Source organism: Zootoca vivipara, chromosome 1, assembly GCF_965207765.1.
Source record: "Zootoca vivipara chromosome 1, rZooViv2.hap1.1, whole genome shotgun sequence".
In the NCBI taxonomy this organism is placed as follows: Eukaryota; Metazoa; Chordata; class Lepidosauria; order Squamata; family Lacertidae; genus Zootoca; species Zootoca vivipara.
The window spans coordinates 70,680,247-70,699,130 of NC_142582.1; the positions used below are offsets into that span (position 1 = coordinate 70,680,247).

The following is an 18,884-nucleotide window of genomic DNA, read 5'->3' on the forward strand; positions in this document are numbered from 1 at the left end:
GTTTCCACTTATACAACATGAATATACATAATTTCACAATATCCCTTGAATAACAGCTAAATCAAGGGTTGTGGGAATTGTTCATTTATAAAAAGATAGCTAAATCATATCAGCATATGACAAGATGAAAAAATATGAAAGGCGGAAGCTTTTGCTCACAAATACTACATATAGTATACCACATGTATAAATATATTTTGTTTCAGAACTAAAAATGTAGCTAGAAATGTAAAAACACCTGCTTATCTGCTTTAACAATGTCTGCTGAGCTTTATCATGAAAGATTATCAGAACGCTTAGCCTAACCACACTGAATTTCTCCCCTTAAGACTCAACTTTAATACAAAGGGCAGAAATGATATTCATTTATCAGTCCTCCAAGTACAGTTTTGACCATAAAACAGATTTATTTTTTAAATTATAAACTAACCTTGGTCGTGTCATCTTTAATCTAATCCTAGTCACCAACCAAGTACATAAATAGTTTGTATATAAATATTTGTACAAAACAAAATATTTTGCTCTCTCCCGATAACACCAGTGGTTAAAAACATCTGAAACTGGATCCTGAACATCTCATTCTAGTACTCAGGAATTTGAAATAATTTTTACAGCTTTAAAAAACAGAAAACTTAATTAGCATGGCTTCAAGTTAAAAACAAAACAGAACAGAACTCCTGCAGATAACCTGTATTGTCAGGTAAAACACATATGGCACAGAAAATACCCAGATTTCCAGAGGTGAACCCTTGTCAGACTGTTGCGCTTGTAGAATCTAAAAGACCAACAGCATTATTATGGCATAAGCCTTCAGGGATTGCAGACCACTTCATCAGATGTACGTCAATAGCAGCACGGCTCCACTAGGCCCCTTGCTAGCTATAGATTTCATATGTACCGGCTTCACAAAGCTGATAGCAAGACTGAAGAGAGATAACTAAAATATTTTCTGCCAGCATTATATAGATATCCAAGTTCATGAACTTCCTCAGTTTTCAAGTACCCCACTTTACATTCAGAGAAATCTATTCATCCTTCATATGGCACTTTTGAGCAATTGAAATGCTTTATTCCATATTGTTATAGTTGCTGTTTTTACTTAAAATATCTATCCACTGCCTTTCATTTGAAGTTAAAAAGCAGTATAGAATAAATACGTTAAAATTACAATCGAAAATAATACACCAGTCAACAGGCCAGAGCAGAAATAAAACAAATGGATTCCACCAATTGATACTAACAGCCATGGAAAAAAAGTTAATGAGATTTAGCAATCACTGAAACGCCAGTGTTGCCATTTGCCTTAGTACCGAGTGGGGGTGATTCTATAAAGATTGTGCTATGACTGAAAAAATCTCTCCATAGTGAACTCCAGGTACATCAGGTCTGCTGATGAGGAATCTAACAGAGCTATGTCTTCAACACTTCATGCATTATTTCTTTTAAAACAAGGGTTCATATTATAATGTGTGTTGTATATTTTGTTGTTTCTTCTGTTTGTAAACTGCCTTGTGTATTAATTAAAAGTGAAATGAAAAATGAAAAATTCATATTCTTCCTGTCTCTGTTCAATTTCCCCCACTCAGGAGGACCTCGAAGTAAAACACATAGGTATCCTAATACTCCAAAGCAGACTTGTTTTGTTTCAGAAGTGGAGCTGAAGCAGGCACATTTCCACCATTCCTTATGTCAGCCATTTCAACAGTTGCTATCAAATAATCAATCACTAATATCTGTAAAAAATATTTCTACACCTTTCTATTTTTTAGCAACTCTGCCAGCTTTAGCCAGCATGTAGACTTTATCCCACAGGAATTTAAATTCATTAATACCTTTAAGATTAGATCCAGACTTGTCCTTCTGTGAACAAAAGAGCAGCTGCAGTTTGTGGCTCAGGATCCTGTTCTGTTTCAGGCCCCAGTACTACCTGCCACACAGTTCCAGCGGGCACTGCCCCCATAATCCGCATGTTTGGGGAAGGTACAGTGATCGAGGAATCGGCAAAACTCACCTTCTCCCTCCTTCCACCCACGGAAGTGACCAGTTAAACAAAGTTTTGCTTCCAACAAATCTGGATCCAACCCAAAGTAATTAAGGCCAACCTGCAGTATTTTTAAAAAATCCTAGGTTAGTCCATTGATTTCTATCTGTCTACACCAGGCATAGGCAAACTCGGCCCTCTAGATGTTTTGGGACTACAAATCCCATCATCCCTGACCACTGGTCCTGTTAGCCAGGGATGATGGGAGTTGTAGTCCCAAAACATCTGGAGGGCCAAGTTTGCCCATGCCTGGTCTACACTGAGTTGTGACTAACATTTGACACTTGTTGGCATCCATCTGTCTCGAGAGACAATGGAGTATGCCTCTGTGGGTTAAGTCAAACCGCTGCATTAGCAGCACCAAAGTGGCCTCCCTGGGGCGCAAGCCTGGCCAATGTACATAACGATCCTGGGCTGCCCAGATGACAAGATCCCTCTCTTAGTCTCACTGATGTGGTCCAAAGGAATGTAGGGCAAAACGTTTAGCATCAGTTTGGCTACAGGAGTTGCTGGAAGGAGGCATACAAGGCACCACTGGATATCACCCACAATATTTGCATAATAGTTACTACACAAAATAAAAAGTACTCTCAAATTTCAAGAGGTAACATGTATGTTTGCTGAATTCATATCCCTTCAACCAAAGATTTAGCTATAAGGTGACTATAAGATAAAATCAGAGGCGTAGCGTGGGGGGGCAAAGGGGGCAGAAGCCCCGGGCGCAACACCTGGGGAGGGCGCGGTACGCGCCCCTAGAAGCTACCATTTTGTTTCTCTCTCCTCTCAGAAGCAGCTGCCGTCTTTTTTCCCCCTCCGTCTGTCTTTGGCAGGGAAAAGAGCAGAGGACTGCCCCCTCCCCTTGGGGGGGCGTGGACATTGGCTACGCCCCCTGGGGGGGAACCCGGCCACGTCATCACCAGCCAGCCAATCGGGTGGCTGGAGGTGGGGGGCGTGGCCGGGCCACTTTTAAACTAGCGCGCGGGCGGAGAGTCTCCCTCTCCGCTCGTGCTTTTCCCGACCGTGCTAACGCTTGCCAGGCGCCTGCAGAGCTCCAGCCTCCGTCCAGACCCTTGCAAGGCACCTCCAGAGAGTCCAGACCCTTGTCGGCCGCGCAGGGGATCGGGCCCTCCGCCCTTCCTTCGCTGTCGCCGCCCCCCCCCCCGCCTCACCTGGCTGGAATCGGATCCATTCCCTGCCTGGCTTTTTCTTCTCTTTTCCCTTTTTTTTTGGTTCCCGCCTACCCAGAAACTTGTTTCCAGCAAATATTGTTGCTGCAGCCTTTCGATCGGTAAGTTTCATATGCATTTTCCTTTCTTTCTTTGGATTGAGATTTCTGAAGCATGTGACCAAGAAACAGAAAACAAAAAACCAACTCAGTTCCTAAGGGGATCATGTCTTTGATATGCTTTCACTGAGACATGATAGTACCTATAATTCTTTACCCTGGAATGATTAAGAAAACAAATTATTATTATTAAAATCAAGGCAATTGATCATTTACTTGTTACTGTTTATGTACCAGTTTAAATAGTCACTGAATTTAGCCCATAGTGTAGTTCAACTAAGTATAGTAGTTCACTTATTGAGATGAATGAGGGGTTGCGGAAATATATAGTCTCAGATTTAGAAGAGGACTGTTTGCACAAATGTTGTGGAGGGCGCAATGAATTTGGATATCTAGCAATTTCAACATGCTGAAGACAGACTAATGGAAGAATTTCAGCACTGAATTCTTCCTTTTTATCTAGTGCATAACCTTGATGAGAAGCTACCCACTAGCAATACTACAATAGCTGGACATTCTGACATTACCATGATGTATTTCTGTGGCGCTGGGAGAATCTGGCTATTTCAGAATTATTTTTCTCCATTTTCTTGAACTGGATCATTATCCCACATATACCTGACAGGTCTCCCTCATGTAGCAGCTGCTGTCTGAGAACATTACCTCTGATTCCACAAATAATTCAATTTCCACCACTTATCAGAGAGTCTTTCAAGTCGCCAAAACTACAGTTCTTACACAGCCTCCTTAGTTCTGTAACATACTGATCAATAGTTTGCTTTTTCAATGCATATTTCTTTCAGAAACACCATTCTTTTTAGGCATACTGCATTCTTCAAATTTATCAGTTATTTCTTTTAGTTTCATATTCTCACCCTTAAAGGTAAAAGTCTCCCTGACCATTAGGTCCAGTCATGGACGACTCGGGGGTTGCGGCGCTCATCTCGCTCTTCTTTGGCTGAGGGAGCCGGCGTTTGTCCGCAGACAGTTTCCGGGTCATGTGGCCAGCATGACTAAGCAGCTTCTGGCGAACCAGAGCAGCGCACGGAAATGCTGTTTACCTTTCTGCCGGAGCGGTACCTATTTATCTACTTACACTTTGACATGCTTTCGAACTGCTAGGTTGGCAGGAGCAGGGACCGAACAACAGGAGCTCACTCCGTTGCGAGGATTTGAACCACTGACCTTCTGATCGGCAAGCCCTAGGCTCTGTGGTTTAGACCAGGCATCCCCAAACTGCGGCCCTCCAGATGTTTTGGCCTACAACTCCCATGATCCCTAGCTAACAGAACCAGTGGCTGGGGAAGATTGTAGTCCAGAACATCTGGAGGGCCCAAGTTTGGGGATGACTAGTTTAGACCACAGCGCCACCCACATCCCTATATTCTCACCCTTAGCAAACACAAAGTTAGTATAAATGTTCAGTGTCTGCTCTCCCACTAGGGTTGCCATATTTTGAAGAGCAAAAAAGAGGACACATTCTCCGACTTTTACAGATCAGTTTGACAACTACAGATCAGTTTGACAATTTTAAATACTCCTACTATATGTAGGCTATAGAAGCTGTGATATCAGGGGCGTAGCCAGGATCAAAAATAAACTTGTATTTAGATGCATTTTACTTTAATTACATCAATATTTTCATAACAAATAATACATGTGCTTAGGGGGTAAGGGTTTCTTTAAGTAATCTAGTGGAAGAGACTCAAGTGCTAAAATCCACGGGTTAGGGGGCGCAAATTATTTGCCTTGTCCCGGGTGCTGACAACCCACGCTACGCCACTGGATAAAATCAGGTTTATATCAACTTTTTTCTCTCTCCCAGGCCATCTTGTGCACACAAAATACATTTTCTGAATTGTGCTATACAAAGCAGAATTCAAAAATAGCATAGCCTCTTCTAGATTATCACCTCATAATCCACTTTAAAAGTCAGATAGTCCAGTTTTATGCATGACACTAAAACTGAAGTTATGCTGATTAGGATTTCTGTGCAGAACCAAAACAAAATTATTTACACTCTGTTTAATGGGGTAAATATTCTAGGGAGCAATGAAAAATATAATTCAATTCAAGACTTATCCAAATCAACATGCTTAGCATGCAATTTAGTAAATTACAGACACTGGAGCAAAGTCAAAGCTTCAAAAATACCAATCAGAGGGCAGAAAAACAATAAATACAAAAAGCTACATACCTGTAGTACCGAGACTGCAAATATGTTGAGCAGACAGTCTTTGATACATGGCTAGCAGATCCGAAGTCTATTACCTTAACTCTGTACGGCTGCCGGGCAGGATCCACCAACATAATGTTTTCTGGTTTGAGGTCAGCGTGTATTAAACCAAGACTTTTTAGTTTTTTCAGTGCAGTGGCCACCTGTTGCAGAATAGGCCGTATTACTTTTAGCTGAAGAGGACTAAATTTATTTTGTTTCAGAAAGTCATATAAATTCTGTTCCAACATCTCAAAAACTAAGCAAGTATGGTTTCGATGCTGAAAGCACTCATATGCTCTCACGAAGTTAAACTCATCAGCATTCTCAGTACTCAGTCTTGCTAATATGCTCACTTCTATTTGTCCTTGGCGTGCATAAGATGGATGATTCTTTAGAATTTTGATTGCCACGATTTCATTTGTCCCTCTTTTCCAGCACTTTACCACTTGTCCAAAAGTCCCTCGCCCAAGGAAATCAAGAACCTCATAAGTATTTTTCACAGAACATAACACCTCGTGATGCACTAACTGATAATCTCCATCTCCATTGGTACCACTTGGTTTTGAAGTTGCAGTAGCTGTCACAACCGTCACTGGGTTTCCCAAGTTTGTTTGCAACATTGCAGGCATTATGGGCAGTTCATCAACAATCTGCATTGCGCCACTCTGATTCTCCAACTCTTCACTCTTACGCTTCAGTCCACATCGCTGGGGGCGGTCCAGGACGTTTAGCCCACTTTCCTGTATCTCAGTCCAAGGTGCTTCCACTTGAGGTTGCTGTGCCTGCACTGCTAATATCTCTGTAGCACCTGCAATATTTTTTAAAGCAACAGCACTAGTCTGCAACAAAAAGGTCTCTCTTTGAGGTCTGTCAAATAGGTTTCTAGCCTGCAAGAAAGTACCAACACTGCTGGGAGGCTGAGCAATTCCAAAAAAATTATCATTCACATAGATCCGTGGGTAGATTCGTTCATGGTACACACAACTACTTGGCTCCACTTTTAGTTTCTTCACACTACAAAAGGCACTTGACTGAGTTTGATAAACATATGGTGGATAGACCAAGACTTGTGAGGCCATACCTGAAAGAAGAGGGGGAAAGGAAAAAATGTCAGTAAACTTTGGCAGTTGTTTCCTAATAATTTAAGTATAAAACTTAAATTAATGTTAAAACTTTTCTGTGCTTGTTTGGAGTTTGCTCATGCCACACACACAAAATTGCAAGTCCTTCTGTATACTTGGATTTATTTCATTTTTGCTCACTTCCCTGTACTAGTAATAAATTTTGTTTGAAATAACCACAATGGATTAACTACAAAGACATTGGGAGCAAGCAACCATTCAGGAATGTAGTATTTATATACCTTTTTCTTAACTGTGCTCAACATTATCTCAGTATTCTTTACAAACAATGGTCCATAATGTTTTGTCAGACTGCGGTGTCCAGGACCTGGTGTGAGGAATTTGCTAGTTTGGCCGCCTTCAAGGCCAGTGTGCACCAGGTGCCTCAGAAACATGGGGTTTCCACAGTCTTTCTCCCAAACTTGAAAAGGGGGGTAGTACAATGAAGTTGCTGGAACAATCTACCCATACCTGCAGTTTTAAGGTTCGTCACTCATTACAGATAGCAGCACACTTGTGAGCAAAAAAATGAAAGTCCAATATTACTATTTTCCATAACACAGAGAAGTGAAGCTACATTCACAGGCAAGAAGAGATTTAAACTGGAATTCTCCTGGCTTACAGAATTTTGTTTTTAAAGGTCCTCTTTTATCAATATAGTAGAAGCATCTACTGCATAAGGCAATTCATTACTATAAAACACGTTACCATTTGGGAACCTCTCAATGGTTAAAGTTAGTTTCTTCTTTCAACTTGCTTCCTCAACTCAGATGCATGACAGCAGCGATCATGTTTTCAAAATTCCAAGTGAAGCTAACACCAGAAGTACTGTACGTATCCACAACTTGTAGGCACACAAAAAATATATTACACATGGAAGGGATGAAAATTTGAATCCAGACACCCTTCTCAAGAAAAGCAATTCTGCAGCACCTAAGCAAAGGTTTTGCCTGAATGGTAACTAGGTAAGTAATAATTCTTTGTAAATGTGAACCTGCTCAACCACATGGCTGGCCTGCTAATCTCTTGGACATTGACAGATCTGAGGATATCTGCCAAAGCTGCTCTGCCCCGAATGGAATGAGCCTTGATATGACCTTCAATTGCAAGCCCTGTCAAACTTAAAAGCAAGAAAGTAACAGAGGTACTCAGTCAATTTGTATATTATTAAAAGTACTTAAATAGTACTATAACACTCATCTGAAACCAGATAACAAACAGGTAGGACTACCAAACATTCAAAAAGGAGAAATATAGTAGTCATGGGAAACTACACTGATATCTTTTGGAACTCAAACTCTGCCAAGATTGTAAGGCCCAACAAATTCCTCAGATGCCTCACTGATAATTTCATTTTCCAGAAGGTGGAAGAAGCAACAAGGGGCTCGTCTATGTTGAACCTGGCCCTCACCAACAGGGAGGAGTTGATTGACGAAGGAGAAGTACTGGGAAACTTGGGAGGAAGTGGTCGTGGCCTCTTGGGTTTCATTATACACAGGCAAGGGAAAATTGAGTATAACTAGACATCCACTCCAGACTTTAAGAAGGCTGATTTCAAAAAGCTTAATGGATGTGATCCCTTGGGCAGCAATATTCAAAGAGAAGGGCGTCCAAGATGAATGGTACTTTCTTAAAGGTGAAATACTGAGAATGCAAATGCAGACAATTTCAACAAGAAAGAAAAGTGAAATTGTTTGCATTATAAATAATATGAAGGCAGAGGTTCCCCACCTATTTCAAAACAAGCCTTACTACATCAAGGGGGGGGAAAACCTAACCAATCACCTTTCACTCTCCTCTACCTCAGCATTCCACAGACAATTTTTTTATTATTAATAACACACATTTGACAAACACTATACTTCCATCACATTCTACCAAAGAGATAGAGATCTTTCTGGGCTGCTGAAGTACTACCAGAGAGCTCCCAGCATACTCTTATACATGGTTGACCAGTGTTTAGTTAGAGTAATCATTAGATAAAATGAATTTAAAGCATTGTACCTTTAAAGATTTTAGAATAAATAAATCTCAAAACAAACCACAGCTTGGAAATTAATTGCCATATTTTGTAAACACAACAGGTCCCAAATTATGTTTGTAAGCAGAGTTTATTACATACAAGCATCGCAATGAAGGCAGATTAATACAACAACCACTAAATACTTAGCAACAAATTAAAACATTACTATTTCTTTATCAGTAACAAAATTGTTCCTCTCTTTCCATTACTGATTGTTCATTATTTTTTAAATGCTCTTTTAAATTATATTTTGAAATTTAGTTACCAAAATAAAAAGGAAATACATATAGCACTGCAGTACAACATTAAGTATATGATTAAGCAACATTCTTTACTCCTGAGTCTCTAAGACAGAGGTAAAGAACTTTCACCCTGGGGCCAAACCTTGGCCCACCAAGCCATTCCCACCAAATCATGGATCAGCTGCCCATCGGCTGACATCCCTTCTCACAGCAGATGTGCAAAAAGCAGAGTGGAAAAACTGGCTGCAACTGAGCAAATCAGCCCTAGGACACAGGAACCAACAAAGCCTTTCCCACAGCTTCTGCAAGCCCACAAGTCATGCATTAAGTGGCTCAAGAGAAGACTCTTGTAGCAGATTGGTGAAAAGCAGGTTTCTTCCCTCTAGTATGTACAGATCCACGACTAGTGGAACTTCTTGTGTGCAGAAAAGCCAGGAAGAGTAGTCTCCACCCTACTAAGGCTGTAGCCAAGTAGACTGCTCCCCATTTCCAGCAGGGCTACAGGTGTCCTTGGCTTAGCTGGTGAGTGTGTCTCTATGAAAGGGGGGAATGATTGAGAAAGAGCTAAGGGAGCCACTTGTCTGTAATTCAAGGGTTAAAATAAAATGCCAACTAATAATAATATAATAAAATACAAATTGAAGAAAAAGACAAAAGCTGAGTTCAAAGCCCCACTGTCCCCAACAGTCAAGTAACCCATCTACCACAATTCACAGAAAAAGCCTTGCATTATAATTCATATTGACAAATATTGAAGAATACATTTGCAAGACTCTTTGGACAAATAGCTGATAATGTTCATGCATGCACTGAACTGACTGTCCCAATATTATACAGAGTACAAACTCTTGTTTCTTTGCTGCATCAGTATAAAATAATATGGAACAAATACGGTACATGCAATGTTTCATGTAATCAGTTGCAATGACAGCAAATTCCGCATGCTAATTGTATGTTGAGTGAAGTACTTTTTTGCCGACCGTGAATCTACTTCTAAATCAACTTAATTGTAAAACCCCAAGTTTTCATCTTCTGAGAGTAGCAGAGAAAATTATTTCTACTTTTTCCACACCATGCATCAATTTCTAGACCTCTCTCACACTCCCATAAATGCCATTTCCCCTAAAGTTACATTATTAAACCATGATCTGAAGCAGTTTAATCCTTGCATATTTTAAATAACTTTAGTAAAGAACAATCCACAAGTTCATACAAAATATGGTTCGTTCTATCCTGAATGTGAAAGCTTTCATTAGCCTGCTTTGTATTCCCAATCACCTGAACCAGTACAATTTATCCTATGACTTTCTTCTCTTTAAATGGCTACTATCCATTTGCTGACAAGCTATATTGTATCTCCACATCAAGGACAAAAAATATTTAAACAATCATTCTTAAACTATATGCAAAGTAATCTCAAACTGGATTTGTTATTTATGTTTATTATGTCCCATAATCCAGGGGTTACAGATGCTCCACAGCTCCTAGACAGAATGAGGAGGGGGACAATCCCATTTCAATCAAATAGGAACTGCTACTATATGTTGTGGCGCAGGGGAAAGGGCAGAAGAAAAATAAAAATGTTTTCACTTGTGTTAGATGGGAAACTACTGAAACTGCCAGACTAAGAAGTTAATTGCAACACTCTAAATTTCATGAATAAAAGGCAGTTTGGCTTTCTAGTTTATTCTACCAAAAGAAAACCCTCCGTTTCCTACCGGTAAGGAGTTGCACCTGGCTCTTCTGCATACATATAGACATGAATTTATGTTTTCTGTAAATATATACCACTAATGCTAATATACAAATCATATGATCTCCACTAAAAACAGAAATGAAAAAATCTTCTTTCCAGAAATTATTAGCCAAAACTAATTTTTCTCAAGTTCAAAAAGTGATGACACTTGAAATCATCCCCTAGTCTCTGTATAACCAACCCAACACACTGCACCTCTGTTGGAAAACTAATTCTGTAACCACTTTAGTCATAAAATCATAAGAGTTGGAAGGGACCAACTCTCTGCAATGCAGGAATCTTTCCCCCAAAACTCACAACTCTAAGATTGAGAGTCTCATGTTCTGCCAACTGAGCTTGTTATATAAAACAGCTCAAAAGCAACTCTAGGAAGAAATTGGTGGTAACTCTGCCACAGGACGTTATGGACTGCCAGGATGCCGAGAATGGTGGGAGGCACTACCTGGGGAACCCCCAGGGGAAGGCGGCTTAGAGCCAGGGGATTGGTGGTAGGACAATGATGAGTGGTCAGAGGCAGAAAAGGGAGCAGACTGGGAGGAGGAGGAGGTGTCAGAAGCTGAAAAGGCAACAGGGTTTAGTGAGCAGGAAGAGGCTGGGGCAGAGAGCAGCCCAAAATCAGAGGCAGAAGAGGGCAGGCAAGGCAGAGATCAAGCAGGCTGAAGAATCCAGGGAGTCTCCGCTTCCCCCATGGTCTCCCAGAATGCAGAGATAAATGAAAAGGACGGAGCAAGGAGAGTCAAGATGACAGAGTCTTAGGCTCCTAGGGAAGGAACCAGGAGAGGTGCCTTAGAGAACAGTGGGAAGGAGCGGACCTTCGGACCTCACAACTGCCTCACTGGGGTAAGACCTATGGGGAAGAGTTGCTTGATCACTAGGCTTGCACTGTTTTGGTTTCTTTTAATAAAGAGTTAACTTCTCTGGGTGTTTTACTCCTGATTCTGGTTCCTGACAGAATCTCACACCACCACTACCACTATAGGGAAAATTAAATACCTTAACAGAATCTTAAGTCGAATATAGTACAGGCAGCGACTATTTTATACATGTCCAATTGACACGCAAGCATGCACACGGTCATCTCTACCACCCCGGAAGTGGCCTGAAAACAGGGTGTGGCCTGTATGTCCATTTGCCTCTAATCAACATCCAAGAAAATCAGCCGGCAACTGACATCAATATCCAAACATTACCCTAAAAAACCTATGACTGTCTGGATCTCTCTTTTTTAATTTAACATTTTATTACATAGAGGTGGGGGAGAGGGATACCCAGTTGTGGAACCCCACTTGTGCAATGGACTTTGGCTTGCACAAGCAAGGCATCTATTTTCTCTCCTCCCCCTCCAGCCTCCCTCCCACCCACCCCACAACAAATCTACTCTGAAAGGTTGGGGATCACGGTGGGGGGGGGAGAGGAAGGGAAAATCTCTTCACATCCACAGGCAATGCTGGATTTCACCCAAAATCAATTCTAGGCAAAACAGTATGCTTTCTTTTACAAAAACCAGTAACCATTTGTCAAGCATTGAGAAGTGCCCATCTACTTTACCTTCCTTACATATAGTTTTATCATTTCAGACATCATTTCATAGTCCCATTGCTTTCTTATCTAATCCTTGAAATAAGAGAAGGCATCCCAAGTTTACACTTTATCTAACTGAGAAAGCCACTGTTCTGTAACTAACACATCTGTCTTAAAATACATTTCTGCTCTGTAATAAGAAGAAAGTAATTTACTGAAGGACACACAAAACATGGTATCTACAACATGGACTATTGCAGTAACTCTTTCTGAGGAACCACAGGAATTGTAACTGTGCAAATATGGCTAGAGAAATCTTGAGAGAGATTATCCACACTCTCACCAAACTACAATTCCCAGGATGCTTTGGAGATAAAGCTATGACAGATAAGATGGTATAAAAATCAGTATATATGTATGTCCCAAGTTGATTTAAATAGAAAGCTACAAGTGTGTGTATCTGAATTTGAATGGTAGGTATAGAAGTAGAACATCTGACAGACATGATCCTAGTAAGAAAATATTTTGCTGTAAACATTTTAGAATGTTGGGTATTACCTTATAGACAATTCAATCATTAGTCCATCTAGTCCTGAATTGTTATGGGGTTTTTCCAACTTGCAGTATTCATCCAGTAATTCAAGCAAAGAGAGTTATTTACAAGTTCTGAAACTTGGAGATCCTTTATAAACAGAGTTCAGCAGGATTAAAACTTAAGACCTGCACTCAGAACATATGCTCTTTCACTGAAGTATCCCACCTCAAACTAGTCAAAACAAAAATAAAATTCTGCATGGTCATGTATAATGAGTGCTGATCTAATACATTGTTTTAAAATCAAGCACATATGGTCTACTGGGCCTTGTTATTTCTCAGGGTCATCTGTTCCAAAAAGAATTTAGCAAAAACATAATTATTATATACATACTGTAGAACTGATTAAACAACCCAACATAAATATGGCATTACATGTAATTATAACTTTAATCAAATGGGATGAACAACCCACTTGTTTTGCTGTTGTTGCATAGCAATAAACAGGTATGCAACAAGAAAAATGGAGCAATGGCGAAGAGGGTTCTAAAGACTCCCCTGCATGTTCAAACCACTCAATTCCCATCAGTCCCAGGACTATTTTTTTTCTCAGCCAAGCTCCAATACCAGGTGAGCTTAATTGGGAGAAAGATGCTTAAGGTAGGAGGGATTAAGAAAGACAAAACAGCAGGCACCGAGATTCCAGCTCCTTCCGCAGGCATCCATACACCGCAAAGGGACTCTTGTTTCCCATGTTGCGTGTGATTAAGGGAGACTCCCATTTGAAAGAAAATGCAGCTAGAGTCTAGATATCAGTGCAGGGTGTGTGCGTTTTTCTTGGTAAAGCTTTATGCCAGGGGCGGCTAACCTGTGGCTGTCGAGATGTTGCTGCACAGCAACTCCCACAAGCCCTGGCTGTTGGCCATGCTAGAAGTCCAAAAACATATGAAGGGTCACAGCTGAACCATCCCTGTTTTATGCTATTACAGGCGGCAACCATTTTAGGCATGTCCAATGGATGTGTGATCACCGATGTGCAGGTCCTTTTGGACCCGCAAAAGGGAAGAACAGGGGTGGAATGAGGTGGAAGAGGGGCAGGGAAGGACAGAACAGGGGACGTTTATGCACACTCTGCCAATGTGTGCGGGGGCCCGGAACAGAACCCCCATGTGAAATACTCGCCACTTGTATATATTTACAAAATGTCTACGTTGATTAAACAGAACCTCCAATATTCTGCTCTACACACAAACTAGTTTGGCTACAGACTCTGCAATATACAATACAGGCAGGCAGGCAGGCAGGCAGAGACTGGTACATCAGTGAGTCAATATGAAGGTTGCACAAGGAGCCTGAGAAAACACTAACAAACTAAGCCAGCCTTGTAGATTAAAAACAAAAGGCAGAAAGGCATTGTGAACCCTCTACTGTACTAATCTGAACTCCCCAACAACAGAAGCAACATACCATACCCTGGACTAAAACTAATCAAGGACTGGAAAGTCTTAGACATACATGAAATATTAAGCTGTATATAATGGTTTTTAAATGAATAAATAATACCAAATGATGTGTGAAGAGAGCAGACCTCTGATTTTGACAATAACATAATCAGACATTGATTTTTAGACAAAGAGGCTCTTGACAGATGCAGGTCAGCAGCCTCCAAGTTGATCCAAGGGCAAGTCCACCCAGAAGAAGAGGACTTGATGCTGAACTCTGCCCCCAGGGCTAGAATTATTCAGGCAGGATAGAAATCAGATGCTGTACAAGCAACATAGCCAAGTGAGTTTTCTCTAACAATCCTTCCGCTACTTTAAAACCATCTTTAACTGTCCCCATTTACCAAGCATAGTGTCTATTTCTGGCACTTGGCCCTAATAAATCACTATCCTTATTTTGTCTTTCGTTGATGCCTTGTAAAATGTTCCTAATCTGGGCATATGTGCATTGTACTTGCTATTACTCACAATTCAATCCTTATCCCTAGGTCTCTACAAGCAAACTCTCCCAAGCAGGGAGCACACATATATTTAGAGCTGGCAAAAACACACCCTAAATGTGTCACTTCATACACACGTGGGGAAAGATTTGAGAAGTGCCTTATCACTGGAAGGGAGTCAACAGCGACCCTTTTTCTCTTTTTAAAAAAAGCCAAATTTAGATTCTATGGCTTTGAAAATTATCAACCAGTTTCCAATGTACCATTTGAAAGAAAAGTCCAAGACTAGACATCTACTCATCAATTCCAGCAGTCTTGGGGAATATTGATTATTCAGATCCATTCCAATCAAGATGAGACAAAGAGTATACCCTCCTGAACCCCTCAGCAATTCTTTATATCATGGACCAATTGAATTCTCTCTCTGTTGGGACTCAAGCCACTACAACACTGTGTTCCCTTGTCCTAACTGGAGGGAGGGAGAACAGGTCCTGCTTCTGGGCTTCCCATAGGCATCTGGTCAGCCACTGTGACAACAAGGTGCTGGACCATATAGCCCTTAACCTAATCCAGTGGGATGCAGGTGGCGCTGTGGTATAACCACTGAGCCTCTTGGGCATGCTGATCAGAAGGTCGACATTTCGAATCCGTGCGACAGGGTGAGCTTCTGTTGCTCTATCCCATCTTCTGCCAACTTAGCAGTTCAAAAGCATACCAGAGCAAGTAGGTAAATAGGTACCGCTGTGGTGGGAAGGTAAACGGCATTTCTGTGCACTCTGGCTTCCATCAAGGTGTTCCATTGCACCAGAAGCAGTTTACTCATGCTGGCCAAATGACCCAGAAAGCTGTCTGTGGACAAACGCCGGCTCCCTCAGCCTGAGTGCTGCACCCTATAGTCGTCTTTGACTGGACTTAACTGCCCAGGGGTCCTTTACCTTACCTTACCTTACCTAGCCTAACCTAATCCAGCAGGTCTCTTCTTATGTTATTCAATGGTGGTGCTGTGAGACCTCTGTTCCACCCCAAAATTTTGATGTGCCTCAAGGTTCCCTCTTGTCCCCTGAGCTTTTTAACATCTGTGTGAAACGGCTGGGTAAAATCACCCAAAGGTTTGGGTTAAAATGCCATATGCAGATGGTAAGCAGCTTTGAACTTGTTTTCATCTTCTAATCCCAAGGACATTCTGGAAATCCTAAGCAGGTGTTTGGGAGCAATTTGTGGGTGAGAGCAAACAAGCTGAAGCTTAGCCCAGAGAAGATGGAAGTGTTATGAGTGGGGAAATCTGCTTATTCTGGATTGGGCTAAACTCCCCGCAAAGAGCCAAGTGTGCCGTTCACCTCTGCTCAGTGGTGGTTACCATGGAGATGCAAGTGGTGTTGGCACCCAGGAGTGTTATTTATTAGGTTGTGCTGGTTCGCCAGCTGCAGAAAGCTGACCTTGCCTCAGATGCACATGCTCCAGTTACATCCAAGCTTACTCACTGCAATGCACTTTACATGGAGTTGCCCGGGAAGATGGTACTGAAATTACAATTGGAGAAGACAGCAACTAGAACTCCTTAGCCATGTGACACTTATTCTGTGTCAGTTATGTTAACTGCTTATTTGTTTCCAGGACCAATTTAAGCTGCTGGTATTCACTTCTAAAGCCCTAAGTGGCTTGGGACTGGGTTATGTGAAAGACCACCTACACCTGTAAGAATGTGATGCTCAAGTTCAGCATCTGAAGCCCTACTCTCTGGTCAACATGTGAGAGCACCATAATTAGTACAGTGATACCTCAGGTTACAGACGATTCAGGTTACAGACGCTTCAGGTTACAGACTCCGCTAACCTAGAAATAGTACCTCGGGTTAAGAACTTTGCTTCAGGATGAGAACAGAAATCACACAATGGCGGCGCAGCGGCAGTGGGAGGCCCCATTAGCTAAAGTGGTACCTCAGGTTAAGAACAGTTTCAGCTTAAGAACAGAACTCCAGAACGAATTAAGTTCTTAACCCAAGGTACCACTGTAAATACTTGTGACCATTTTTAGTGGTACACCCTCTCCTAGTAAGTGCCTATGGTCTCCTTTTTGCTGACTTCCAGGAGTATGTTAAATGCTTGTTTATTCCAGTCTGCCTATGCTTAATTTTAAATTGGTTTTGCTTTTAACTGAGGTTTTATCTGCTGCTGTTTTGTTATCTTCGTGTACAGAATATTTTTATTTATTTTAAAGTACCTTGTAATTGGCTTCCAAGGATTTACTCCCTGACAAGTGTGCCAAAAATCTCGCAAACAACTAAATATATACTACCACAAGTGACAGTGGAGCTCTTCCCAGCAGCTGGCAGCCACCATTTTGTACCAGAGTTTCCAAGTCATGGCATAATTCCACAGCATTTTGAGTAAAACAGATGGTGGCAGCCACATGCCAAAAAAAAAAGCCAACCCCAAAAATGACATGTGGCAGCAACATATTACAAGTTGTGTTTGAAGACACACAACTGTTGCCACTTTCTTCTCATGGTAAGCACCCCGCCTCCATAAATCTTTCAAATATTTCCACTCCTCACAGTTTTGGGGGAGGAATTCCTACCTATTCTCATTCAAAACCAAATACTGTATTTGCCCTTGAGAATGTTTCACTCTATTGCAGGTACATGTAAATCACACATGAGCACTAGGGCACCAAGTAGCATGCAGACTACTGCAGCATGGTTCAATTTTGCCTTTACTGTGTGCCTGTTCTGAGCCAAAGAAGCAGGATGTAATCCCACACACACATCAACAGATAAGCAGTGGTTAAATCCTGCTCGGTTTGGCTCCTCTACTTTGTTCTCTGCTATGCAATCAGAGCAAGCAGCATGCATTTGAAAACTGCCCGGTTTTTGTAAGCACCTTTGAATTTGGTAGAGTTTTGTGATTCCCACTGTCAAGGGTTTCAGAAAAGGATTCAGACAGATGGTGCTGCTAGTTTGCCAAGCTCAGTTGTGATTAAGGACACTTACATTTAAAACACTTCTGGATTCTTCGTTAATTGTAGCTGCTGTAACCTGAGCTCAGCTAACAGCAGCAGCCCAGTTGTAATTTTGATGCAGGTTCCTCTCTTCTCTAACCTGAGCTCACAAGCAAATGCAGCATATTAGAAGGGAAGGATAGGAATTAGGTTAGCTATGATACATACTTCCGGATTTTAACTTTACTTGTTTGAATTTTGCGCCTTTTCCACACTCCTCTCTAACTCCAGAGGGATTCTGTGAGCCAGTTTGCTAGTGTTTCCTAGCAACCAGCTTGCATCTGGGAGGGAGGCTGCTCTCAATTACCAGCTTCTTGTGGGTGCTGAGGATCACAAGATCAGCAAGTGAGCTGTGGTGGAGGGAGGCATGATCACCTCACAGACAGGCTTTCAATGACAACAGCAGGGGGTAAGGTGAAAGGCTCAACAGACTCATTTTATTTTGCGGGAGGGCACTGCTTTTCTTTGGCGTTTTATTTTTATTAATCCAACTTTTATTAATCCAACTGGAGGGAAGTGTGTTTCCTTCATCGCTTTATCTTTGAGCACACCCACTTTTCCCAGCCACACCCACCACTGGAATGTGCCTTTCTGAAAGCTGGCCACACTTTAATTCAGCCCTCAGAGCAAAAAGTGATCATGTGATCAGACCCAGAATTAACTGTCTTTCTTCCCATACCACCCACCTCTACCATAACTACCTAACCAACTGCTGAATGTTTTCAAGTTGCAGCTGCATCGTAATAATGCTGACCAGATCAGTTGTGAGATTTAACATCAGGGGTTTCTTTTTTCTTTCATGGAAACAGATCAGTTTTTCTGCTTCAGCAACTTGAGTGGGACAGGTTATCGCAAAGTGAAGTACAACAGGTCAAGAAGAATTTTCATTGCTATGTAACTGAAAAGGGGGAGGTCGCTAAAGCAATGAACAAGTATACCGGAAGATCCCCATCTTCCTTTGTGCAATGCTAAAGGATATCTTGCTTGATAGAACAAGTACATTGCTGACAATATCATTGATATAGACATGCAATTCAGTCATTTATTTTGACTAATACAAAAGTTAATGAAATGCAACAAAAGCTCATATTATTCAAGCAGGAATTCTGTATAATCCCAAATTCCTACTTGTTTGAGGAATGACAAGCCAGACTCTGGTTTGTTTCGTCTGTGGCACAGCAGGCGTGGAGATATGCACCGCGGA

The 18,884-nt window shown here is 41.4% G+C and overlaps 1 protein-coding gene across 6 annotated transcripts in view; it reads right to left on the minus strand.

The window, feature by feature from the left end:
- Positions 1-18,884, minus strand: part of HIPK3 (homeodomain interacting protein kinase 3) — a 62,459-nt gene that overhangs the window by 34,343 nt on the left and 9,232 nt on the right. For all 6 annotated transcript variants that reach the window (XM_035118360.3, XM_035118350.3, XM_035118306.3 and 3 more), the window contains exon 2: positions 5,524-6,625. In XM_035118360.3, the coding sequence (XP_034974251.1) occupies positions 5,524-6,623 (1,100 nt within the window). In that variant the 5' untranslated portion in view covers positions 6,624-6,625. The remainder of the gene's footprint in view (positions 1-5,523; positions 6,626-18,884) is intronic.